Raw genomic sequence first — 27883 nt, forward strand, 5'->3', positions numbered from 1 at the left:
TATAGCAGAGGTAGAAAAATGGGCAAATTGCTTATTTTCAGGTATTGAATATTTGCTTCCTCATTCCATCTGAATGAGGCAATGAGTAGAAAGAGAAGTCTGTAGTTTCAGCTGAGTTTCTTCCATTCTTCTGAACTCATGCTCACCTTTTAGTGCTTTTAGTGCTTTGAGACCAGCAGAGGAGGCTGCATTTCACCCCCAAAATCTTGCCTACAGATGAAAAGAAACTTATTTGAGAGCCACTTGCATGTTATTTATAGTGCTTTCTACCACCTGGCCCTTTCAGTGTTTGGGTGTGGAATTTGAGAGGCTGACTGATCTTCACCTTCCTGTAACTGGATACCTAAACTCTTTCATAAGCATGTTTTGCTGGAGGGCTAAGGACTGCCGTGGACTGGTCTTGGGCACAGCTTACAGGGCCTCAGTTTAGCTATATGGCAGGTAATATTCACTACAGAACATCTCTTGATTTCCCAAGTGATCTCAGAATTACAGCTTGCCTCCCTAAATTTTTCACATGGGGAAGGAGTTTTTCCCAACCAGGCTCAACTGCACACAGAGCAAGGTGTTCTATCTGGGGGGAGTAGCCCAGGAAAAAAGTTCAATATGTACTCCTGCAAACCTATGTTATGCAAGATTCTTGAGTATCTTAAGTATGACGACAGTGTGGTAAGGAAGGCTGAAAACTCTAGAAACAGTAGAAGTGAAGATGAATATTCATGTTATACTTGGTCAATTTTAAGTTGATTGTTGAGAACTCTCACAGATAACAAAGGGGTTGGAAGACAGGACTAAAAGGGTACCACTTAAGTTTCCAATACCAATATTCCCAGCTATTTTAAGCCATATTTCAACGGAGTCTACCAGAGGGTCCTGAGGACAGAGCAGCTATTTGTACCTCCCAGTGACATCTATTTTTCCAAGTGAGAGACTGCCCAATGTGTTAGTGCAATACGTCAGTCAAGGTGAAGCGTCAGTTTGAATTGGCGGGAACCTGCCCTTTGCTGTCCTCCTTTTCTTCATGCCTTTTTCTGCCCCTCTGATCTCTTCTAGGTCTCTGGACTGTCAGGTGGACCATTGGTGCTGCAGTGGAAGCCAGCAGCTAAGTCTTGTGTATGGCGTGGTTAAGGTTGCAGCCTCTTACCTCTGCCTTCCTCCATTTTGGGCTGATTACCTTTGTGCTCTTCCTGAATGGTCTTCGGGCAGAGGCTGGCGGCTCAGGGGATGTGCCCAGCACAGGGCAGAACAATGAGTCCTGTACAGGGTCATCGGACTGCAAGGAGGGTGTCATCCTGCCAATCTGGTACCCGGAGAACCCTTCCCTTGGAGACAAGATTGCCAGGGTCATTGTCTATTTTGTGGCCCTGATATACATGTTTCTCGGGGTGTCCATCATTGCTGATCGCTTCATGGCATCTATTGAAGTCATCACTTCTCAAGAGAGAGAGGTGACTATCAAAAAGCCCAATGGAGAGACCAGCACAACCACGATTAGGGTCTGGAACGAAACTGTCTCCAATCTGACCCTTATGGCCCTGGGTTCCTCTGCTCCTGAGATCCTCCTCTCTTTAATTGAGGTGTGTGGTCATGGGTTCATTGCTGGTGATCTGGGACCTTCTACCATTGTAGGCAGCGCAGCCTTCAACATGTTCATTATCATTGGTATCTGCGTCTACGTGATCCCCGATGGAGAGACTCGCAAGATAAAGCACCTCCGAGTCTTTTTTGTCACTGCTGCTTGGAGCATCTTTGCCTACATCTGGCTCTATATGATCCTGGCCGTCTTCTCTCCTGGTGTGGTCCAGGTTTGGGAAGGCCTCCTCACTCTCTTCTTCTTTCCAGTGTGTGTCCTTCTGGCCTGGGTGGCAGATAGGCGACTGCTCTTCTACAAATACATGCACAAAAAGTACCGCACAGATAAACACCGAGGAATCATCATAGAGACAGAGGGTGGCCACCCCAAGGGCATCGAGATGGATGGGAAAATGATGAATTCCCACTTCCTAGATGGGCATCTGGTGCCCCTGGAAGGGAAGGAAGTGGATGAGTCCCGCAGGGAGATGATCCGGATTCTCAAGGATCTGAAGCAAAAACACCCGGAGAAGGACTTAGATCAGCTAGTAGAGATGGCCAATTACTATGCTCTCTCCCATCAACAGAAGAGCCGCGCCTTCTACCGGATCCAGGCCACCCGTATGATGACTGGCGCAGGCAATATCCTGAAGAAGCACGCAGCAGAACAAGCCAAAAAGACCTCTAGCATGAGCGAGGTGCACTCTGATGAGCCGGAGGACTTTGTCTCCAAGGTCTTCTTTGACCCATGCTCTTACCAGTGCCTGGAGAACTGTGGGGCTGTGCTCCTGACAGTGGTGAGGAAAGGGGGGGACATGTCCAAGACCCTGTATGTGGACTACAAAACAGAGGATGGTTCTGCCAATGCGGGGGCTGACTATGAGTTCACAGAGGGCACTGTGGTTCTGAAACCAGGAGAGACCCAGAAGGAATTCTCTGTGGGCATCATCGATGATGACATTTTTGAGGAGGATGAACACTTCTTTGTGAGGTTGAGCAACGTTCGCATAGAGGAGGAACAGCCAGGGGAGGGGATGCCTCCCAGAGTACTCAATAGTCTTCCCTTGCCTCGGGCTGTCCTGGTGTCCCCTTGTGTGGCCACAGTCACCATCTTGGATGATGATCATGCGGGTATCTTCACTTTTGAATGTGACACTGTTCATGTCAGTGAAAGTATTGGTATCATGGAGGTCAAGGTTCTGCGGACATCAGGTGCCCGGGGCACAGTCATCGTACCCTTTAGGACAGTAGAAGGGGCCGCCAAGGGTGGTGGTGAGGATTTTGAAGACACATATGGGGAGATGGAGTTCAAGAATGATGAAACTGTGTAAGTAACCTTTCCACAGTCCATCTGCCTCCGTCCCTTGCCACCCCCTTCTCTCCTGCACCATGTTTTAAAACTTTTTCTTGTATTTGTGTTAATGTCAAACTTTGGTTCCATCACAGGTATGCAGGATCAGCAGACCCTCCTGCCAGGTTCTGCTTCCAAAATCTCCTTCAGCTTTCTCACTTTAAATTGTTTACGGGCAAGGAATCCTGTGGCAGGATCTAAGGACGTAGAACATTTTGTCCACTGAAACTCAAAATGATGGCTGGTGGAGGTGTGGGATGACAGAAGTTCTGATATCAGATTTGGGGGGATTCTTGTGAATTCTCCTAGCAAGAGCTAGGAGACTGCTTGGGTCTCTCCTTCCTCCTTTTCTCAGGCCAAGGGCTTACATGAGCTTTGAAGCCAATCCTTTCCATTCTGAGACGGTGGTAGCCCAATCAGGACATCCTCAAGAAAGTGAGTGGCATTGGCTTTTTTTTTCCAGTACCACATTGCAACTGTATTGTATAAGCAGATTTCAGGCACCTCTCCTTCAATTTGGAAATTGCAAAATTGATTGAAACTTAGCAGTCTCTTTAAACACCAGTAGGCTATTTTATGGTGCGAGGCTTGCCCAGTTTAGGTGAGATGAATCAGTATGGCTTGGGTCCTGGAGGTATCTTGGAGAAGCAGAGCTCCCAGGGCAGTGGCCACCCGTCTTCAGTCACAGGTCTAAGCTCCAAAATCTGGCTAAGCAGTGGAGGAGAAGCCTCTTAGGAATTGTGGGGGGAAAATACATCTTCTGTGTGGTCATCTCTTTTCATCGTCCAGAGTTCTCCTAAAATACTTCTCAGGTTACTGCCCCATTTAGTCCTTCAGACACTGGGTCTTGCACTTCTATTGCCTTTGTCACTGTGAGGCCTCTCCCCATTGAAACATCCTGTACTGGGTATTCAGTCCTGTTCTCGGATGGATATCTTTAAAGAAGATAGCAGACTGAATCTCCCCAGGATTTGCAGCTTATGAGAGGGCAGACTTTCCAAGGTGGCCAAGAAGAAAGGGGATGAGAAAGGGGAACATTGGTCTCAGAATTCCTGCTCACATCCACGAGCAATAAGCAGTAGAGGGGAAGGTGTGAAGAACAAAAGGGGCATATATAGACAGTGGGAGATGTCAAACTGCTCCAAGAACCTGCTAAAACCACTTTCAATGGGAAATGAAAACTCTCATCTGTAAAGTGGGAATAACAATACTTTCCTTGCCTCAAGGCTGGGCTCGTCTCTTTTTGCAGTTCCTCCCAGCTGTAGGATTTTCTGAACTATAAACCTAGGCTCTCATACCCACAGCAGCCAAAGATGGAACAGGGGGTACTGTCTTCTGAAATGAAATGGCCATTGACAAATTGATTTATTGGAGCTCTGTTTAGTCATTTTGCTGGGAAGGATAATAACTCGTTAACCTAAGTAAAAACCTGTTCCTTCTAGAGAATACTATCCATTTATATACATACAAATGAAGGCCCTCGCTGGGAGGAAAAACTCCATGAAATTTCACACGTATTTATGGCAATGTCAGTAGATAAGAAGTTATTGTCAGGCATTAAATGACATCAAGACCACAGCATTGGCCATAACTGGACAGACTTGGGGTTCCTCCTATTCAGTACCTGTCTACCGAGGGAACTGAAGGGTAGTTTTTGAGAGATCAGAAGTTGAGCTCGCAATTTCTTCACCTCATTAATAATCAATTGTGCACCTAGGATCTCTAAATATGACTCAACCTGCCTCAGACCTGTGTGTATTTTCAGCTAGATTACTGTCTTGGTGTAAAGGAGCCTCATGAATGATCGCTTCTGGGTGATATTTGTTCTAAACGTATGTGCAGTTCCACACGTTTGAGATGCTGGTCCAGGGTATTGTAGGGTTTCCCATCGATTCCTTTGCATTAGTTTTTAGACTTCAGTAGACTTTAGACTACCCTCTTGGCCTTCTTCATTGCAGAAGAATGAGTCCAAAGCCTACTAGTCTCTTCTCACAAAAGGAGCCCTACCTTTGATACTTTAAATTGTAATTTTACATCTAGAGGCAGTATGATACAGCCAAAAAAACCCATGGGCTCTAAGTATAGTACTCTGGGTTAGGATGCTGGCTCTACTACTGATTTAACTATGTAGTTTGGAGAAATTTTATTAACTTAGATTATTTCCTCATTGAAAAAATGGGGATAATAATGTCTCTCATGCAGGGCTGTTATAATGATTCAAGATATTATATGCAGTGTTCCTTGTACATGGTATGTGCTCAGTAAGCAAGGCCATTAATAGTAATATCAATGAATTAACAATATTCTTCAGAAGACACCATTGATCCAATCACGTTACCTGATTGGATCTCTGTGTGACCCTAATTAATAAGCTTGCAAGTTTTTTGGTTACCATGAAGATTACTAATCTAAACTCATAAAATACTGGAGCCAGAAGGGACCTCAGAATATCTTCCAGGTATCATAGAGTAGTGCTTCTCAAATTTTAATGTGCTCATGGGCCACTCAGGGATCTTGCTAAAATGCAGATTATTATTCCAAAGGTCTAGGGTAGAGCTTGAGATTCTGCATTTCTAACAAGCTCTTGATGCTCCTGGTGCCAAGTTAGAGGTGAAAGGCTCTAAAGCTCTTGCCAAAACCATGAAACCCAGGAAGGAAAGTGGCTTTTCAGATGACTGTCATGATTGGATCATGAATGCTTGCTTTCCAGGTCCAATGTTCAACTTCATCTTATCTAGAATCTAGCTCTTACCCTGAGACCCTGCTAATCGCAATACCGATTTGGAAACTGAAATTAAAACCCTCAGGAGGACTTAGACAGAAGCTGTGTGACACCTGGAACGATTTTACTTTCTAATCCTTCTCTCTTTGTGTAGCTTTTTTTGCCCACCAATCCTGGTAGCACTGTCACTTTTGCCCTCACTATACTCCTCTGAATCTATTCAGGATGAAGCCAGGCCTATGCTCTATCAATAATATTAGGTCCGTGAATTCACTCATTTGGTTTTGTGCTTTACTTCTTCAAAGGTGTCCTTAGCACCGTGGTAGGATGAAAAAACATGAACCTTGGCGTCTGACAAACGGGTGTGAATCCATCACTCACCAGCTGTGTAACTTGTAATGAGTCACTTCAGCTGTCTGAGCCCCAGATATTTTGTTGGAATGATAGGAACAATAACATCTATTCTTCAGGATTGTGATAAGTACTACATACAAATAGGAAGAAAATGCACCTTTAGCACAGTGCCTGCTCATCAAAGGTGCTCATTCATTCAGCAGACAGTTATTAAATATCTGCTACATCCTAGGTACATTACTAGGTACCGGAGAGAAATAAGTGATTAAGATAAGCTGGCATTTCAGCTCCCAAGGATCTTATTCTCCAGTGGAGTGGACACAAGGTATACACACAAATCAAAACACATGGGAGAAGTATGGTTGAGATAAGCTCAATAAGAGGGGAATGCAACTCCTAATTGTGTGTGTGACATCACTGAAGATTTTTGTTTTTTAATTTATTTATTTACTTATTTTTGGCTGCGTTGGGTCTTCGTTGCTGCGCGCAGGCTTTCTCTAGTTGCGGCGAACGGGGGCTACTCTTCGTTGCGGTGCGCGGGCTTCTCATTGCGGTGGCTTCTCTTGTTGTAGAGCATGGGCCCTAGGCACGTGGGCTTCAGTAGTTGTGGCTCGCGGGCTCTAGAGCGCAGGCTCAGTCGTTGTGGTGCACAGGCTTAGTTGCTCCACGGCATGTGGGATCTTCCTGGACCAGGGCTCGAACCTATGTCCCCTGCCTTGGCAGGTGGATTCTTAACCACTGCGCCACCAGGGAAGTCTGACTAAAGTTTTTAAAGTCACCTTCATTAAGGATGTAGTAGTGAAGTAGATGAAGAGGGGCGGGGGGTGGGTGGAAACATGATTACTTTAAACCCACGTTACAATAAACTCGTGATCTTTGAGAGGGATACTACTGACATCTTCGTGCTCCAGAAGAATCCATACCTTTGTGACTACCACTGCAGCACATCCTGGGAATAATAATAGCCTCTGAGCCTCCTGCAGATAATAATAAAGGCTCACCGAGATACGGGTGCTTGCCAGCACGTTCATCTCGCTCACTGAGCGTGTGGCTGGCTCCTGTATCCCAGGCTCACAGTGTGCCTCTGCAAACATAAGATTATTGCGACTCATTGACCTTTGGGGTCTCTGGGAATAGTCAGAGCCACAGATGTCAAGATCTACTATAATTAAATAACATAGGCCTCCTTCAAGGAAGAATCGAGTATTAGCTGTGCCGTGCATTTTCCAAGCAACTCAGGACGTTAAAACTGGAAGCTATCTGACCTCCCAATTTTACAAATCATGAAGTTGAGAATCAGAGATGCAAAGTGACTTGTCCAGGATCACACGGGTAGATATGATAGAAAGTTAGACTTTTAGATAGAAAGGAGTTTTTAGATGCTACTGATTTAATGTCTCCCCCTCCCGATTTGGACATTTCCATTTTATTTTTATCCATCAAAATCTCAACTTCGGAAAGAATATGGAAATTCTTGGGTGACAGATGCTCTGGAAGTGCACATCCAGGAGTGTTATGTGACTAATGTCTTAACTAAGAATAATAATATATTATGGACTATTTTTAATCTCTTGGTTCACCTTGAAACTGTTGAAGGAAAATAGTGAGCCCATAGAAAAGTTTTAAAAAGCTTTGTCTTAGTGATCTCTTGCTGAGGGAGACATGTGTAGCTGAGACATCTTTTAGTGATGGTTAACTTCAGGCTAGACCTTGTTGCATGAAATAATGCAGGGGGTTTTTTTTTGGTTTTTTTTTTTTGTTTGTTTTTTTGTTTTTTCAGAATGATGCAGGCCATTCTCTTCCAGGGGTGCTTTCTCTATAAAGTTTCAGCCCAAGGCATCTTCCCATCAAAACCTATACAAATCTGGAGTTATCCAGGACACAATTTTTACATTCTCCAAGTTGACTGAAACACAGTGGACTTTTCTCTTTTTCTTTGGCTCAGCAGGGTGATAGGATAGTCTGTCTGGCCACGGAGGAAGATGATTTGCCTCTAGAATGCCCTTTCTGTGCTTGAGAAAAGTCACAAGCTGCACGCTTAGTGAGGGTGGGAGTGCAGTGGAGGTAGATGTATTTCCCCCTTAGCTGGCATCCCTCCCTTTCTCCTCTCTTCTGCCTGCAGTACCTGATTTCCGGTAACAAGCTGTCTTTGTGGCTTTAGGTAAACAGTCGGTCACCCGGGCCACAGCTTCATGGAACTCACAGTGGAGCTGTGTGCTTGGTTCAGAGTTGTCCTGAAGAAGGGAATCCGTGTCTAAGCCAGTTGTTTAATGGGGGGACTTAACAGTACAGTGGAACATTTCAGGTAGGGTTGTTCAACTACAATTCTGTCTCTCTGGGGCCCAAAGGAGTGATGAGAGGCTATGTGGACTCTTTAGCAGAAGCTTTGGATGTTGTTCCCTGAAAGGCCCCAGGTCCTGCTAATTTTTTTCTTTTCTTCTTAATTACTGAAATTGCCGAAGAATGTGTCAAAGGGTGACATATTCCAGCTTCAGGATTCATAAAGCACCCCAAGTATACTTAAACCGTACATGTCTGGAAAGATCTCCAGGAAGTCCAGAGCCTTCCTGGTTAATTTGTTGTAGGGTCTAAGGGTACAACATTCCTGGCAATACTGGATCAGGCAACACTCCCTCTACTTGACCTGGTCAGGGACCATATACAGCAGAGTGTTCAGTGTGCCTGCCCTGGGTCTTCTCGCTTTGGTCTGCCGTCTGGTATGAGAAAGTTCAGGGTGCAGGGTTAGAGATTCTGCCAGGAAGAATGTCAGTTTGGGTTTGAGGAGAGAGACACACTGCCATTGGAGATGATCACATGACCAGCCAATCAGAAGGTGAAACAGTCTCAACCTCAAAGCAGGGTCTCCTGTGCACTGCTTGGAATGATACTAGTTGGGGCGTCAGGCAATAATAAAGGAATGACAGTGGAGATCCTGCTATGGACCTTGCTTCGTTTGTCTCGACTCTTCGAAGTTTCCTCATTCACTCACAAGCATGATGGAAAGGGATACTTGGGCAAAGTGAGGTGGCTGAGTGGGGAGGACTCTTCCTTTTTGTCCAACTTTTATCAACTTCCCACGTGTATTTGGGTCATACATGAGCACTTATTCCTTCCCCATCCTTTAGCTGTGCCCCTGTCAACTCCACGAGGAATGGAGTAGAATTCAGAGCTACAGTCTTCGGTTTATTCAAGACGTTTTCTTGCTGTCTTTTTATTGTTTGTTTTTTTTTTTTTTTTTTTTTTTTTGCGGTACGCGGGCCTCTCACTGCTGTGACCTCTCCCGTTGCGGAGCACAGGCTCCAGACGCGCAGGCTCAGTGGCCATGGCTCACGGGCCCAGCCGCTCTGCGGCATGTGGGATCTTCCCAGACCGGGGCACGAACCCGTGTCCCCTGCATCGGCAGGCGGACTCTCAACCACTGCGCCACCAGGGAAGCCCCTCTTGCTGTCTTTTTAAAAGAAAAACCAACCTGTGCTTCCAGAACCCAATCAGAAGTCCTGGCATAGAGCCAGTAGTGTGTAACTGATGGTTGGAGAGAGAGAACTCCTTGACCTGCAAACAGAGCAAAGTCCCCGTATTTAAATTCTGCACCGTCCAGAAACTCTTGCAGGAATCACATGTGTTGAGAATTTTGCTAAAAGGCCATGAAGGAAAGCACTAGGTAAACATTCTCAGGTGGAGTGATAATGATCGTTCATAGGAATTATATTCCCACCCCTGCCGCCTACCACGCACCCGAGTAGGAAGTTATCTGGGTGAGTACAGAAGAAGAAAAAATTGAAAGTAAAAGTTATTCACTATGGAAAAATTTGTTTTTCTAAAATTGAGCCATCACTAGGTGTGTGCATATATTTGAGTTTAGTTATCAGTGTGGCACCAACCTGACCCTCTCTAGCGAAGGGCCAGCGTGCATGGACACAGCCTTGTTAACCTGCCCCTGCCTGAGCCCAGTTCACTTACCACTTGGTGGCAAGGGTTCATGAAGAACCAGTTAGTTAGGATACAGACAACACTCTAGACTCTTTAGTTGGTGCTTTCAAAATGAGTGACATCTTGATAGTAACTTCCTACTTAGAATATGGCTGTGGAACAAGTTATGGATTACAGGTGAGTAATTCTGCCATTTCTCCGTAGTAGTCCATTTTTTTCAGAGCTCTTGGTCTTGATTTGTCTCGCTTTTGGTTTCCTCCTCGTGTATCCCATGTGATTTCTCCTCGGGACCCCCACTACCACCCGACCCTCTCTTTCTGAGCTGTGGTGATGGAGAGTGTACCCTGCAGCCGTCCCTAGAGCAAGCCCTGGCCCTGGCTGCAAGTCTTCTATGTGTTCACTTTATTTCCCCTCTTGCACCTTCCTTTCTGTGTGGATGCCCTTTGCTGACACTTGCTCTCTCTTCTAAACGTCCTCAGCTGCATCTTTTCTTTCTCTACCGTGTGTGCTCCAGGCGCTGCTGACACTCACGCCGTGGTTTCTACTTCTGCTCGAGCTCAGTGCCTTCCTCCCACGTCCTTTAGTCCCGTGTCCTCTCTTACTCTTATCCTGTTCCCTACGTCCCCTTCCTTCACACTGTTGGCATCTGTATTTGGATTGCCTTCTCTCTGCTGTCTGATCTGATTTCTTTGGGTGACCAGGAGTGCACTGTGGGTATCCCTTAAGACAGCCCGGCATTTGGACAGAAAGAACTAGCCTCACGATAATACCAGGAAGACTGATATCTCCCAGGAAACAAACCACTTACCCTGGTGCTCTTTTTCTCCCTTCACCGCAAAGTGTTTGACTGTTAAGACAAGAAGGTTGAATTGTAAGGATCCAGCATAGACTGGAACTGGTATTGGAAAGGCATCAGAGGCTGCGGGAGCCCTAGGGACCACCTTCTCTTTCTGACGCTGTCTCTCTAGGCCATGGGGTCTCTGTCTCCTGGCATCTCTGCTTCTCTCTGTGGCCTTCTCCCTTATTGCTTTGATGATACCTCACAGCCCAACAGTCCTATCTCCTACTTGGAAAGATCCTTCTATTCTTCTAGCTCAGATTCTCAAGGGAGGAACTCTGTTGCCCCCTCCCCCCAACCCCCGCCTTTTTTTTCCACCTTAACTATGTCAAAGGCCACTGGCCCAATACGTATTGGTTGCCCTGTGTCAAACCAGGTTTCCACCCACCCCCAACTTGACAGGTAATCTGCCATAATTGGGTGGTGGGGTAGGAAAACAAAGTTGCCCAGGGGTTCCCATGGTAAGCTACCTAAGCAGTTGTGTCTCTAAGTGGTGGACAGTGTCGCTTAGAAGGAAGTCCCAAGTGAGACAGTCATCTGTCACCTCCAAACTGACACAGTATATAAGGTTTGCAGTGCCTCTGAGAGAGTGCTGATGTTACAGTGGTCAGTGCTGGGGCGGTAGGCTAGAGAATGGGAGACACTGCCGCCTCTGGAGCCCTCAGCCCTACCGTATTCATCAAGCTGGCCACAGACTCAGCAGCCAAGGTTCACGTGGCCTCTGCCCAGATCAACAGAAAACATTCCTAGTGGGTGATGCTCAGTGACACAAATCTCAAGGTTACTAGGTTCATCCCTCCTCCTTTGCCCTCTTCTGGTCCGTCCTCTCCAGGAGACTAACGTCAGAAGATAATCTGCCGTCATTTTCAGGTGCACTATTTGGGTACTGAGTCACTGTCAAAGCCTCTTCGTGGATTTGGGTTTCCAGAGCAGCCTGTGTTCCCAACTAGGACGGAAAGCTTCCCTGCCACTCATGCTTGCTGGGGATAGAATGACAGCCTTTCCCTCCCCACCCCTCCCCTGCTAGACAGCTGGTCTGCTGGACTTAACCGGAGCCAGCAGGCACCAAGCCGCCCCCCCTTATCTTCGCAGCTGTAATTTGATGCCTTTCCAGGAACTCCCCGGAAGCCAGAGTGTTCTCATCTCCAGGTGGCACAGTATGTGACTCTGTCAAGTGTCCACGTCCCAGGACACAGGGCTGGGTGTAAAATAGGACTCTTTCGGTGTCAGTTCCAGTCAGTCCATCGTGGCTGTCCAGGCAGCCATCTTGGAAAGGATTTTTGAGGCTGTATCTGGACTCAGCTGTGGATGTGAGAAGAAAAACCAACTATCTGTCAACTCTAGTCCTGGGATGACAGATGGAAAGAAAGGGATAAAGAAAGTAGGGATAAAGTAGGGATAAAGTAGGGATATCTTCATGGGATAGAGAAAGTAGGAGCCTCCATTTCACTGGGGTGCACTAGCATGAAGTTGCCACTGTCTCTCCAATACCGGGCCGGTCCTAATGCGAAAACCCTCATTGGATCACTGCCTTCTTCATCCAGCATAACTCGGAACTTTCTTCTAATCCCTGGATGAATCCACAGGGACATAAATCCCCATTGGACGCATGATGCACATAACTTTCTTATCAGACCAGAATCTTCCAGAAACCTTGCTAACCTAGTGGGCTTCATAAACTAGACCAGTGGTTCCCAACCAGCTCCCCATCAACGGCCATTTTAATTATCTATTCCTTCTCATGGATCCCAGGTGCTAGAAGATTCTTAGCTGAAAATTAATTCGATTTCCCTTTTCTCATAAAATATAGCAAAAGATAACTAGTGTTACGACAATGAGTTAATATAGTTCTAGCCAAAGTAGACAGAAGTGACATTTTAATTAACCTGTGTGGACTGTTGTAAGAATACATACTTTCTATTTTGGGGGTTGGGGAGAGAGTAGAATAAACACAGCCACGGGCTGACTTTCAAAGAACAAACTGATGTAAAATGCTTTGAAAATGTTAGGCACTAATTGTTTAAAGTTGTTCTGAAGAGGGTGACCTCCTGGGGAGATCCAGATATTCCGGAGAATATATCAGAATATAGGACACAGTATTGGTTATCGAGTCTTCAGCATTGTTTAGACCTTGGAGAAAGATTACTATTGTTGTTGTTTTTCTTCTTACATAATAAAACTTCTAATATTTGTATGAAAATATAAAATTCAACTTTTAAAAGTAAAGGATTTGTCATACCTCTAGAGTTAATATTATCACCATCTTCAGATGAGGTAACTGAAAGTAAGAAATATTAATTTACCTTAGAACACAGAGCTTTTAAGGGTCAGTATCCAAACCTAGATCTTCTGCTTATAAATCACATATTCTTTCAACTATGTTACATATTTTAGCCTCAGAATAAGGTCACGAAGCTGAAAGCAGCAGGCTTTCTTCTCATATGGAAGCAGTTAAGAGGACATCTCTTCCTTAACAGCAAGAGTTGGCTGTCCTTTAATTCAGGGGCAGCTGGGCCCAAGGAATTTGGCAAGGGCCAAATAGACTCCTTAATGCCCAGCTCAGAAGTCTGGACTCATCACTCTTGACTGCTGGCTCAGACACACCCTTGCCCGGGCCGGTACACAGAGGGGCCTTGTTTGTGTCACTTCACCATCAGAAACTATCAACAGATAATGCTTTGGCCTGTTGCCTGGGGAACAGGGCAAGGCTGGCTCAGGACCATGTGTTCAGATCCAGGGGCCTCCTTTGCGGCTGTGACCCTGGTGTCTGAGGACATCCCGGACCAAGGGTTAGAGGAGGAGGGTGGTAAGAGAGTGTAGGTGGGTTCTGCCTGCAACCCCCAGAGAGCCTATGAGAGCCCTCTATCCAGAGAGGAGGTGGGGAAGCAGGGGCCAGTCTCTCAGGGTACAGTCAGCAGACATTCATGGAGCTCATTCTGTGGGCTGAGCACAGTGAGAAGAGGCACTGTCCCTGTCTTCAGGACGTTCCCAGGCTGACGGGGAAGGGAGTGCATGTGAGAGTTGCTATGAAAGAGGGATCTCCGAGCCTCAGCCACTCCCTCCTGCCTTTTGCTGGGATTCGGTTTGGAGTGATTGAAGGTGGCTTGCACACCCCCTCCTCCAGTCAACTCAGAAGGACTTGTTAGAAGGAGGGCTCGTTGGCTTCAGCTTGTGAGACATGCACGGATAGAAGTAGAAGTTGACCTCAGGAGTAAATGGTCCCCAGGTAGGGTGCATCCTCAGATCAGAGCAGCACTTGGTTCATCTCCATCACACATCATAGGGACACAAAAGATGCCTGTTGAATGAGTGAATGAATGAATGAATGAACAGAGTGAATTCTTGGCCTGTCCTCTGGCTCTGTACTACCTCCCGGTTGCAGCAAGCTCGGAGGATATGGGATTTGAACACATCTCTTAGGTATGAGGTCCAGGGGTGCCCACCATCCCCCACTCCCCATGCTTTCCTCCTCTTCTCTCCCAGTGTCAGCGACATCCACAGAGCCCTCTGGCTTCAGGCATCCGAGCGCCTCCCCAGCCTGACCCCTGCCCTACACCAGCTCTGCAGAAGGTCTGTTCCTGGGCTGCTCGGCTACCTCTGAGCACAGGCTGCCTTTGATGCTCAGGAGACACCCTGTAATTCAATTAGGAGCTCCCTCCGGGGAGCATGTCATTATGTCCTATCTGGGCCTTGTAATGACAGCCCCTTGCTACCGCGCAGGGAGCTGCCCTGCTCAGCTGCCCAGAACCTTTCCCTGGGAGGGAACTAATCTGCTTAGCCCGGATTGGATGCAGTTCTGCACAGCACCTCCCTGAAGGCCTTAGAAATGAGTCCCCACTAGCAGAAAGGGCTTCCTTAGGGGAACCTGAGGGTTCACTCTGTTCTGCTCTGCTCGTTACCATGAGCCACCCCCCACCCCCGGGATTGTTTTCGGCTGAGTGGGAGTCAGAGAGCTCCATTCCCCTCTCAGCCAGAGCCCCTGGTGTCCCACAGCCCCCCTGGGGGTTAGAGGGGAGAGGAAAGGAGATTGAAGGAATTTGCCTGTTTTCCATGTCGGCTTGGGGAGAGGGGGTCACCTGGCATCCTACCTGGATAATTCTATTGTTGCACTTTGAGGGGGAAGGGGCCTGGTCTGTTCTGAGCTATGGGGGAAGTTACCTTAGTTCTCTGCATGACTTTCTTTGCTCTATTGGACTTGATTTCTGTGAAATGTTTTAGATGCACGGGTGCTGCCTCAGTCTGACATGGACGCTGCTCAAGGTGGTTTCTCCCCTCTACCTCCCCACCGGCATTGAGGTTTACCTGAGCCTTTCTCTTGAGGAACCCAAATCCTCTCTTTGCTCTTATGCGAGATCGGCCAAAAATGCCACTGGCAAGCTGTGTGGGGTTGAATAGAGTGCCCCCACTCCCCACTCCCAAATCCATGTCCACCCACAACCTCTGAACATGACCTTATTTGGAAACAGGGTCTTTGCAGATTTAATGAGTTGCAGTGAGGTTATACTCAGTTAGGGTGGGCCTTAGAGCCTATGACTAGCGTCAACAGAAGGAGGCCATGTGACAACAGAGGTGAAGTTGCAGAGTGATGCAGCTACAGACCTGGGGATGCCAAGGATTGCTGGCAAACGCCAGAAGCTAGGAGAGAAGCATGGAATAGATTCCCCTCAGAACCTCTGAGGAAGGAATCAACTCTGCTGACCCCTTGATTTCAGGCTTCTAGCTTCCAGACCTGTGAAAGAATAAATTTCTGTTGTTTTAAGCCATCAAGTTGGTGGTAATTTGTTACAGCAGCTGCAGGACACTAATACCCAAGCCTTGCGTAATGCCTGCTCTGGATTTCAGTAACATGGTCAAAGGACTGGTGGTGAGAAGAGCATTGCCCATGGGGTTAACTGCCCTCAGGGCACTGACCCACAGCTTCTGAGGTGGAGGGAGGCCAGAGCTCATGTAACAGCTTTGTCATATATGGACTGTAATTGTAAGCCTTTCCATTCCTGTTTGCAGGTTAGATGAAGGTTTTAAAAAAATAATCTGGCCACTTTCTCTAAGCCACACTCCCTTATCAGTTTAGTTACTTTATGACAGCTATTTTAATGGCCTCCTCTTTTATCTTCCAATCTCCTTAGTCCTGGTCCATTGATGGTTCTTTTATATATGTATAAAAATATATATTTTTTTCCACTGTCAATATTTTTTATTTAAGTATAGTTGATTAAAAATGTTGTGGGGCTTCCCTGGTGGTGCAGTGGTTGAGAGTCTGCCTGCTGATGCAGGGGACACGGGTTCATGCCCCGGTCTGGGAAGATCCCACATGCCGCAGAGCGGCTGGGCCCGTGAGCCATGGCCGCTGGGCCTGTGCGTCCGGAGCCTGTGCTCCGCAATGGGAGAGGCCACAACAGTGAGAGGCCCGCGTACTGCAAAAAAAAAAAAAAAGTTGTGTTAATTTCTGCTGTACAGCAAAGTGATTCAGTTATACCTATATACATTCTTTTTTAGTATATTCTTTTCCATTATGGTTTATCATAGGATATTGAATATAATTCTTTGTGCTATACAGTAGAAACTTGTTGTTTATCCATTCTATATATAATAGCTTGGATATGCTAATCCCAAACTCCCAATCCTTCCCTCCCCCAGCCCTCCTCCCTCTTGGCAACCACAAGTCTGCTCTCTATCACTGTGAGTCTGTTTCCATTTCATTGATATGTTCATTTGTGTGTATTTTAGATTCCACATGTAAGTGATATCGTATGGTATTTTTCTATCTCTGTCTAATTTACTTCACTTTGGTAGGATAATCTCTAGGTCCATCTGTGTTGCTGCAAATGGCATTATTTCATTCTTTTTTATGGCTGAGTAGTATTCCATTGTATATACGTACCACCTCTTTTTTATCCATTCATCTGTCGATGGACATTTAGGTTGTTTCCATGTCTTGGCTATTGTGAATAGTGCTGCTATGAACGTGGGGTGCATGTATCTTTTTGAATTATAGTCTTCTCTGGATATATGCCCAGCAGTGGGATTGCTGGATCCTACGGCAATCCTATTTTTAGTTTTCTAATGAACCTCCACTGATGGTTCTTAAACAACAGCCTGGAGGTTCCAGCTAGTGCTCCATGCACTGCATGCCCATTTCTCCTTTTCCACCCTTCCAATGGCTTACCTCTGGGCCATTGAAAACAGTGCCCCACCGTGTCGTTAAGAGTCACTCATCTTGTGACTGGGGAGGCAAAAGAAGTACCCGTTCCCCAGGCCCTCTTTCCCATTGGTGTTCCCTGATGCTTTGCAGCTGGTCCTGAGATCCAGGAGTGTTACCTGCTTGTCCTGAAATGCAGATGTTACCTGCTTCCCTCTGCAAAGCAAGGGGGGCCTGGCTTGGGGGGAACAAATGGAAATGCCATGGGCAACCTAAGAGCGAGTGAGCCATGCCTGTCTGTGATGAAAGGAAGGCAGCCCTGATAGGTGAGAAGGGGGCGCTGAATGAGTGTCAAGGAGCTGAAGACAGAATTTTCGTTTGTTGTTTGCACCATGAATTGCCAGTGACGGAAGTGGGAGAGCAGCGATGTAGGTAGAAGCCCATAGAGACGTGGGGGCGGGTGACAGAGCAGGGTGATGAAATGCGTGGACAGGGCGTCACACGGACCAAACTGGAATCCCAGCGCGGCTGTTTATTGGCGATGGGATCTAGGGAAGGTTACCTGGCCTGTCACTTTACTCGTCTATATTATGTGCATCACAATGGCACCTACCTCCTAGGTTGTCGTGAGGATTGAATAGGACTATAAAACATTTAACGTGGTGCCGAGTCTCAGTTACTCATCCGATGTATTACGTGCCAGTCACTTGTTAAGGAGTTAAAGAATCTCTGCTGTTATCAAAGCCATGCTGACCCGTGGGCCAGCGTTTTGCTCAGGCAGCTTCCCCCATCAGTAATTCTATTCCCCACCCGAGCCCAAGGTGAGCTTTTGGGAAGAGACAGTTGATCTAAAGATAGAAAGTCAAAGAGTTTTGTCTGGAGGAAGGTGGAGGAAAATTTCGTTATCAAGGCTTTCTTTGACGATGTCAGGGAACATGACAGGGTTCTCTCCAGGGAGAGAGCAGCCCCAGGCTGGGGTAGAAAGTGACCTTGGGGTGGGTTCCTCTGCATCCTGATGTGGACTTTATTGAATTTGTTTGGGAGATGAAGAGAAAGAAAGAAGGGATATGGAGAGAGAATGAAAATAAAAAGAGAGAGAGGAAGGGAGGAAGAAGGGCTTGGAGGAGGATGCATGTTCTTCTCTGGAGGATAATTACATAGGAAATCACCTGCTGGTGGGGCTCTGGGGCTGGCACAACTCTAGTAATTATTGTACAGGTTCCCGAGGGCTCTTGGGCACGTCTCGGAGCAGCAAGTAGGCGGTGTTGAGATTTCTCTAGTTCGACCTGCTTCCCAGGCCACACGGTACACCGTCCCCCTTAGAGCCTTTCTCTGATCAGGAAGCTTAAACAGAACAGTTACTGTTTCAGAGCGGAGTCCCGTCTATGTGCTCATGTGATGAAAACCACAAATCTCTCCATCCTGGATGCCTTCAGATGGAGAGTGCTACTATTTTTTGTTTGTTTGTTTTGTTTTTGTTTTTGTTTTTGTTTTGCGGTATGCGGGCCTCTCACTGCTGTGGCCTCTCCCGTTGCGGAGCACAGGCTCCGGATGCGCAGGCTCAGCGGCCATGGCTCACGGGCCCAGCCGCTCCACGGCATGTGGAATCCTCCCGGACCGGGGCACGAACCCGTGTCCCCTGCATCGGCAGGCAGACTCTCAACCACTGCGCCACCAGGGAAGCCCGAGAGCCCTACGATTGATGGCCACGTGTCTGGAGCAAGAAAGCAGTTCTGCCGAAGTGCTGGCCCAGGTGCTGTCCCTTCCCTCACGCCACCCCACAAGAGGAATTTCAGTGACTAAAGAATTAAATATTTTCCAGCCTGATTCCGGTGCTCCCAGTCAGGGCCTCCTACCTTTCATTTTTGTCCTTGTATTTAGAGATGACTCGCCCTTACCTTCATCTTACGTAATAAGCAAGGCAGTTTTCTGTCATCTAATGAAGTGGCAAATACTGATGTTGCCATTTATTTGGTACTTACCGCGTGGCAGGTACTACGTCAGGTGTGTGACGTGTGTTCTTATGATCCTTACACTAATTCTGCAATGGCATATAACCCCATCCCTGCCCTGGCCACTCTGCCCTGTGCTTCCCCTTTTCTAGCACAGCATATCACTAGATCAAAGTCAGAGATTTGAAGATTAAGCTTGGGTTTCGTAGGTGTTCACCCTTCCCGCAGTTGTGCAGCGCCCTTAGCTGAAATCTTCATGGTTGAGGCATGAGCGTGGTCCCTGACCTCGTTCCTCCTGACTCCGAAAACCAAGCTGTTCGATTCTTGCTTTGACAGTGTCCGCATTCACATCTCTTCCCACTCAAGAAGTCCTTCCCCGCAGAACTCCTGGCTTCTTTCTTGCTTCCGGTCTCTGACCTGGCATTTCCTAACTACTGGCTGAATCACATGTAATCGCCATTTGAGGATATCAAAAGCAATCACATTGGCCTTTTCATGTGGTTCATCCAACACTAGGGACCCGGCGTTCTTCGCTTGCCCCTATGCGAACGCTGCTACCCCCAATTACCTTTACCTATTTCCTGAGAAAGAGGAGATAAACTGCTTGCCCACTCCCAACACTAAGAGGCTCCTCACTTTTTTACTGGTCACAGTTACTGCCACTACCCGAGGCTGAAGAGACTCCCTTTGCGTTAAGGCTCAGACCTTAGCCATTGGATCTGAACGTCTTTCATATCTCCTTCTGCCATTGTCATCCCCCCATAGCAACCAAACAAGCAAGAAAACAAAATCCAAACCCAGTGTGGTGTTACACAGTATAAAGGACAAAAACATCCGCTTTGGAGGCAGGTGGACCTGTGTTCCAACCCTGACTCCGCCACTCCTCAGCTGTGTGTGTTAGTTTTCTTTTGCTGCGTAACTCATTACCATGAACAACACTGATTTATTATTGCTCAGTTTCCGTGGATCGAGAGTCTGGGCACAAGTTAGCTGCAGTCAGGGTGTCAGCTGGGACTGCCGTCTTATCTGAGGCTCAGGGTTCTTTTCCAAGTTCAGGTGGTTGTTAGCAGAGTTCATTTCCATGCGGCTGTAGAACTCATGGCTTCTTTCTTCAAGGCCGGCAGGAGAGAGATTCACTCTTTAAAGGACTCATCTGTTTAGGAGGCGCACACCAGGATAATTTCCTTTGAAGTCATGACTTAAAAGTCAACTAATCAGGGACCCTAATTATATCTGCAAAATCCCTTCACCTCTGCCTTATAACATAATCGTGGCATCTAATCATTGCCATGTTCACGGGTCCCATCACATTTTAGGGATGGCATTATATAGGGCATGTACAGTAGGGAGGGGAAAGAATCTTAGGGCCACATTAGAATTCTGCCTACCATGCTATGTGACCTCAGGTAAATTGCCTAATCTCTTTAAGATTCAGTTTTCTTACCTGGAAAAAAGGGGCAATAAAAGCAGCCATATAGAGTTATTACAAAGACTAAAGAGACATATTATGTTGAAAAGTCAGAAAGAGAAAAACAGATATTGTATATTAACGCATATATGTGGAACCTAGAAAAATGGTACAGATGAACCGGTTTGCAGGGCAGAAATAGAGACACACATGTAGAGAACAAGCGTATGGATGCCAAGGGGGGAAAGTGGCGGGGGTGGGGGGGCACATGATGAATTGGGCGATTGGGATTGACATGTATACACTGATGTGTATAAAATTGATGACTAATAAGAACCTGCTGTATAAAAAAATAAATTCTAAAATTTAAAAAGAAAAGAGTGGCAGACAGTAGACACAAGTACATAATTTCCTACTTACCCTCCCTTTAGTTGTTCATCTATCCTTCAGTCTCTGTGATTTGAAATACCAAGGAAAACGATTCCAAGTAGTCAAAATTATACCAAAAAGTATGGTTGATTCTCATTATTTGTAGTAACGTTCCATAAAGTTGCTGCAAACAATGAATTAGTGAATGCTGAAGCATTGCTCATGGGGTAGTGCAGAGTTAGGTTCCCGTGAGCCCCTGATCACATTTTCACCAACTGACCCATACGTTATCTTGTTTCATGTGTTTCTGTTTAATATATGCTTATTTAATGTATGCTGTTCCTTCCTTAACATTAAACTCAAAGGCAACAGCACTCTAACTCGTGCCTGAAGGAAGCTTATCCAATACAGGTATTTCCTCCATAAGGTGTATATAGCCTTCCTGCACCTAGGAACACTGGACAGCACTTCAGCACTAGGCTGGGGGCCATTTAAAAGAGAAAACACCAACAAAACCCCACAAAAATGTAAAACAAAAGTGGCACCAAACAGACTGCAGAAAGGACACTTGTTTATGGCTTGAGATGAAACAAGGAGGCAGAGCATCACCTTGTTGGACCTCACCTGGGAACATGAAGTGAGAGACCCCAATATTATATAACATTTTGTATAAATATTATATATATATATATACATATAAAACAGGCAGGTTATTTTTTCACTTTTATTGAAGTTTAGTTGATTTACAATGTTGTGTTAATTTCTGCTGTACAGCAAAGTGTTTCAGTTATACATATATATACATTCTTTTTCCTATTCTTTTCCATTATGATTTATCACAGGATATTGAGTATAGTTCCCTGTGCTATACAGTAGGACCTTGTTGTTTATCCAATCTATATATACTAATTTATACCTGCTAATCCCAAACTCCCAATCCTTCTCTCCCTCACCTCTCTTCCCCCTTGGCAGCCACAAGTCTGTTCTCTATGTCTGTGAGTCTGTTTCTGTTTCATTGATATGTTCATTTGTGTCATAGTTTAGATTCCACATATAAATATCATATGGTATTTGTCTTTCTCTTTCTGACTTAATTCTCTCCGTATGACAATCTCTAGGTCCAACCATGTTGCTGCAAATGGCATTATTTCATGGCTGAGTAATATTCCATTGTATATATGTACAACATCTTCATTATCCATTCATCTGTTGATGGACATTTAGCTTGCTTCCGTGTCTTGGCTATTGTAAATAGTGCTGCTATGAACATAGGGGTGCATGTATCTTTTCGAATTATAGTTTTGTCTGGATATATGCTCAGGAGTGGGACTGCTGGATCATATGGCAACTCTATTTTTAGAGTTTTTTTTTTTTTTTTTGGCGGTACGCGGGCCTCTCACCGTTGTGGCCTCTCCCGTTGAGGAGCACAGGTTCCAGACGCGCAGGCTCAGCGGCCATGGCTCACGGGCCCAGCCACTCCGTGGCATGTGGGATCCTCCCGGACCGGGGCACGAACCCACGTCCCCTGCATCGGCAGGCGGACTCTCAACCACTGCGCCACCAGGGAAGCCCTATTTTTAGTTTTCTGAGGAACCTCCGTACTTAACACAGGTAGGTTATTTTTTTCCCCAAATCTTTTTTTAGTGTTTTTTCAATGACTAGAGGCAGGAGCTGGAGTGAGGGTCAGAAGCAAGGACCCTCCTTCCTTTTCCCTTGCTGGGCCTCTTTGGAGAGGATTCATCTCCTCAGTACATTTTACAACTCTTCTAAGGCAGCATTAAAAAAGAGAAACCGAGTCAATACTGATTTAAAAAAAGGGGCTTCCCTGGTGGCGCAGTGGTTGAGAGTCCGCCTGCTGATGCAGAGGACACGGGTTCGTGCTCCGGTCCGGGAGGATCCCACATGCCGCGGAGCGGCTAGGCCCGTGACCATGGCCGCGGAGCCTGTGCTCCGCAACGGGAGAGGCCACAACAGTGAGAGGCCCGTGTACCGCCAAAAAAAAAAAAAAAAAAAGCCCATTTGCCCATCACTCCGTACTAAGAGGTGAAATGTTCTAGGGGCGCCTTCTGAAGACAGGGCCTCAGCCCTCATGGCCTCATTGCAGACCCAGATTCCTGCTAAAGGTACTTTGGTTTGAACTTCCCGGCCGTGGCATTGTGGACGTGACAGATCTCCTGCTGCGCAGAGTGGGGAAGACAGGCACAGCAGGCATTATATTTCAAAGAACGCTGAAGGGCTGATGCCCCAGTGGCTAGAGCTGGGTGTGAGTTGGCCAAACGAGATGCCTCTTCCTTTCTCTCTTCTGCCTGTGGTGACAGATTGCAACCAACTCCAGCGGGTGGTGGCTTTGAGACACACTCTCAACGTTCCAGAAGACACCTTAACACCGAGTCTCTAATTCTGATGCTGTCGTACAGGCTGTCTTCCAGCTCTACCTTCCTTCCTTAGACTCATCTGCTTTAAAACCGGCTTCGCTGAGCTCTTGTCTTCGTGACTCCTCATTAGTGACATCAGAACCCTTCCCTTCCTACCCTACTAACTGCAACTCATTAGAACTCAGTAGCAACAGCTGTGTGTGCTGGGCAGCAGCAGCTGTGAGGCCAAAAATGGGGCTGGGGATTTGGTGTTGGGCAACAGGGTGGTGCAGTGATTTTCTGGGGCAGGTGAGCTTATTTGTTTCTTTTGTCCCCTTTCTCTCCCTTCCCCACCCACCTCCCCCAACACACACTTTTACTGCACCAAAAGAAAACAGAAAGCAATGATCTGGCAACGTGGCTGTCATGGATACCAAGCCTGCCATCTGCGGGGAACACTTCTGCATCATCAGTCAGCAAAACAGAGCAGAACCCTGTGTTTTGTGGCTGGTGAAGCAGGGCAACCTCTCCACTGAGGGGGCCGGGGCATCTGTTTGCTTCATTAAGAATGAAATAGCAGACCTGATTCCATATTTAGAAATCGCACTTAGGTGCAAGTGTGGCATACGGGCACCAGTCGACACAGCTGGTACCAGTCTTTTCTCTGCAGTGACTTGTTGAATTTAATAATGGAGATGTACGATATCCAGAGTGATTTGAACTGAAGGTTTAGGGGCTTTGTATAAAATTGATATGTAAGGGGTTTGGAAGGGGATGAGGGCTTCCTCCTGATACTTCTCATTCAATTTTGGAGCTAAACAACAAGGCATTTACAAAAAGTAAAAGAGAAATTGAAATAGGATGAATCTGGGAATTTCTGTGCCTCATACGTACCACATCTTATATAATAAGAATTATGTGTTTTTTCATTTCACGCCCAGTCAGCAAATATGATTAGTGGGTATGTAGCGAGTTCAGGGCACTGGGCTAAGAGGGGTTACCAGATGTCTTCACTTAACAAAGTCCTGCTGAGCTCCTAAGTTGTGCCAGCACTGTGCCTCGTGCTGCCATGTAAAGAGTAATGTCAGGGAGTGTCAGGCCTCAAGGAGCTGACAGTTTGTCAGGGGACATCAAACAAGTGAGCCAACAGAATGATCTACCATCTTAGAGATAGTCCCCAAATTCATAGAGTTTACACTTTTACAAGGAAAGTAAAACATAAACGTGTGAGCATTCAAAAAACAACCACTGGGTTTCCCTGGTGGAGCAGTGGTTGAGGGTCCGCCTGCCAATGCAGGGGACACGGGTTCGTGCCCCGGTCCGGGAGGATCCCGCGTGCCGTGGAGCGGCTGGGCCTGCGCGTCCGGAGCCTGTGCTCCGCGGCAGGAGAGGCCGCAGCAGTGAGAGGCCCGCGTACCGCAAAAAAAAAAAAAAAAAACAACCACTGGAGACAGTAACAGAAGAATGCAATTGACAACTGAATTATACAGACTGTAATGACTATAGAAATTCACTGAAAGAGGTCATCATGAGCTGGGGAAAATCCAAGAGACTTCCTTTGGAGGCAAGTTTTGAGCCAAATCTTGAAGGGTCAATTACTTTTGTTTTTTGCTTCCTATAAAAAAAAGTCTTTGTGTCAAATGGAGGTGAATGGAAGGAGAGGTTGTGACAACAGAAGGAAAAAGATTTCTCTAAAGAGTTTGCTGATACCAGGATCTAGCTCTTCGGGTCTGAATGTATTCTTTCAACCAGTGTTGTTTGAATCCATCCTCTGTGCCAAGTGCTGCGTCACACAGTGGGAATACGGGGCGTGAGATTCTAGAACAGCAGTAGCAAAACTGTTATTGAAGCTGTTAGAGCTCAGCTCGGCTCTGGGATCTGGAATCCAAGCACTCTTTTGGGCATGAGTTCAGTTCCTTCCTGTGGATGAGTGGTTCTCAGCCTGGCTTCTTGTTAAGAGTTACCCAGGGAGCTTAAAAAATACCGATGCCTGGGTCCTACCTTCAGAGATTCTGATTTCATTGGGCTCGGGTGGGGCCTGGGCATCAGTATATTTTAAAAGCATCCCAGATGATTCTAATACACAGCTAGGGTTTGAGCCTCTGCTCTAGATTAGCTATCTGCACTCCAGAGGTGCTCCCAGGCCCATGTCTCCGTGAGTTAACAGGCTTTTTGTCGCAGCAAATGGAGAGAGTTCTGGCCAAGGCTCTGGAACCAAGCGCACGTGGGTGTAAGACTTGACGCCACCACTTAGTGACCTTAGGCAAGGCACTAAACAGCCTAAGCTTCACAGATTCTTAATTTGTAAAATGGGAACCATGCTAGTTCCTCCTCCTAGGATTATTGTGAGGTTTACATGGAATAATTCCCAGCTCATAAATAAGCACTCACAGAGGTCCCATGGGCTAGACCCTCAACACTTAATGTTTCAAACCACGGGGACTTATGCCACCAAATCAAAAATCTGTGACCGCTGTTCCGAAGTAAAAACCTGTCTCCAACAGCTTGCATTCAGGGGACGTGTGGATTGTAGAGGGAGGAATGAGCCCCACGGGGTGACCTGGGAGTGGCTGGGAACAGGATGAAGCTCAGGAAATGAGTGGCACTTGAATGCCACTCTTAACGATGCTCAACGATGACATAATGAAACGAGGACAGCTAAAACGGGACTAAAACTTTGCTGGTGAAGCAAAGGCAATGAGTTAATTTTGCATCCATTGAGGAACAATTCTAGAACTGTGACTTCTTTGAAGGGAGGAGAAGAATCTAGATTATATTTAATCCAAGTCAATGCATAGGACAGAGTGTTGCCCTCTCGACTTGATGGGAAAAAAGTCAAGTGAGAGAAAACAAAAGGACCCTCCACCGAAATGCTAACAGATAACTGCTTTTGAGTGAGGTCTCCTGGAGTGAAGTTTCCACTCATAAAAGAATGGATTTCTATCTAGTTCAATCATCAGAAGGCAATACTGGACTTAAGTATGATTCCCAAGAGAATATCTAATGTCATTCCTGTGTTTGTCTTTGAGAGAAATCAACCACCCTATGCAAGATTGAGTCCAAGAATGCAGCCTTATACTAATTCTAGCAGAGAACTACTCGACGCCTTATTTTATGCATATCTGTGAATATTTGTATGGAAGCTCAATCATATTTTGAGGAGCCCTGTGGTCAAATAAAGAATCTTTCAGATAAACTAATGATCAGATGCACCGCTGCCCTCATCTGCCCCATCCTACTTTTACGCCAATCTGAATGGTCAGTCAGTCCGAGTTTCTGAAGGTTACTAGCTTCTTCTCTGGGCTCTGCAAGAACAGGGTACAACATCTCCTATAGCAAGCCCAGGGTTGAGAGATTGGAAGGCTATCTGATCATGGTAATGTGAATCAGTTGAAATATCACCCTACATATCAGACCTTCTTTGAGTCAGCCCAACCCTGGTGACTAGTGCTTCCGATTTTTCTCTCCTGGCTCATGAGGGGCTGCGTCGACCATTAGGTGCTGAGCTGGACTCTGTGGAGCTGGGTTCTATGGCAGGACTCTTGGCATTGTTGAGGCAGAGGCCATTGGGGCCATTGGGATGGATCTCCAAGCCGCAGGGGTAGCAGCTAGGTGGGCACCTTTTCAGAGCAAAGAATGGATTACAAGGTGAAAGAAGTCACACTGTGAGGTAAGCCAGGGAGTAAGAGAGCTGATCTGAGAAAGGTACCACGTCCTTGGGGGTATAAAAGGAGGGTATCAGGGATGGGTCTCTACAAGGTAATACCTCTAAAATTACAGCATCTAGCTTCTGGTGGTATATATTAATTGATTTATGACCCATTGAAACTAGGGGGTTTTTCCTTGTCTCACCCCAAGCCTCATTATTTAAGTCTGAGGAGAGCTTGTTCTGTTGACAAGTACAAGTGGTTAGAAGAGGGACCCATGAACTTTTTTGTCCTGTGGAGGAGGGCCACAGATTGAAACAAACAAATGCTGCATTTATGAACTGCTGCTTCGGAGTGTTGCTTCTGCTACCTTACTTTGAACTCACTGAGTTCTAGAACCAGGGGGTTCACATCTCCAGACTCTCCTTTATTACCTGCATATACTTTGGCAAGTCACCTATCCTATTAGCACGATAGCACAGGGGTTAAGTCTGTGCTTTGGAGACACGTTTCAAGGACTTGAATCTTAAATCTTTCATTTTCTAGCTACGTGACTTTGAGCAATCTATTTAACCTGTCTGTACCTCTATTTTTCTACCTATAAAATGGGCATACTAGTATCTATCATACAGCTTTTCAGTAAGGTCTAAGTGGGATAATACACTTTGAACAGTGTCTATGCATATGGTAAGCTCTTGATAAGTGTTAGCTAAAGCCAACCAACTGACCTACCGATAAGTAAAACCTTGTAGCCAGGGTTGGTGGAAGGAGTCCATAAGACATTCAAAGCACCCTTGTACCGTGCCTGACACAGGATCAGTGCTCAATAAATTAGTTGTTCTTATTGTCAGTATTGTCATCATCCTCTTTCTCTTCCATAGGCCTCAGGTTTTCCCAGCTTTTTCACAGAGTAATAGTTCAGCCGAAGCATGGATTTAACTGAGCCCCTGCTGTGTGTGTGCCTAGATGCCCTAAAAAAGAGGTGCGGACAGAGAAGTGTGAATTTGGTCCCCTCCCCCACCTTAAGTAGCTTATGGTGTAATTAGGAAGAGATGTAATCAGATGGAAAGGAAATAAGTCATATGCAAAGGAGTTTATAGGAAGTGCCGAGTGCTGCAGGTAAAGGGTTCAGTGAGAAGATCTAACTGATGCTATAAGACATCAAGGGAGAAGGGTGCACCTTAAACTAGGCTTTCAGGAAAAGGGCTGAAAGCAATGTTCATAGCAGCATTATGTACAGTTGCCAA

The 27883-nt window shown here is 46.3% G+C and overlaps 1 protein-coding gene across 6 annotated transcripts in view; it reads left to right on the forward strand.

Annotated features, from left to right (window-relative positions):
• The window catches only part of SLC8A3 (solute carrier family 8 member A3), a 147420-nt gene that overhangs the window by 19894 nt on the left and 99643 nt on the right, over positions 1-27883 (forward strand). For all 6 annotated transcript variants that reach the window (XM_067731984.1, XM_067732013.1, XM_067732001.1 and 3 more), the window contains exon 2: positions 1054-2899. In XM_067731984.1, the coding sequence (XP_067588085.1) occupies positions 1116-2899 (1784 nt within the window). In that variant the 5' untranslated portion in view covers positions 1054-1115. The remainder of the gene's footprint in view (positions 1-1053; positions 2900-27883) is intronic.

Source organism: Pseudorca crassidens, chromosome 1 (genome assembly GCF_039906515.1).
Source record: "Pseudorca crassidens isolate mPseCra1 chromosome 1, mPseCra1.hap1, whole genome shotgun sequence".
In the NCBI taxonomy this organism is placed as follows: Eukaryota; Metazoa; Chordata; class Mammalia; order Artiodactyla; family Delphinidae; genus Pseudorca; species Pseudorca crassidens.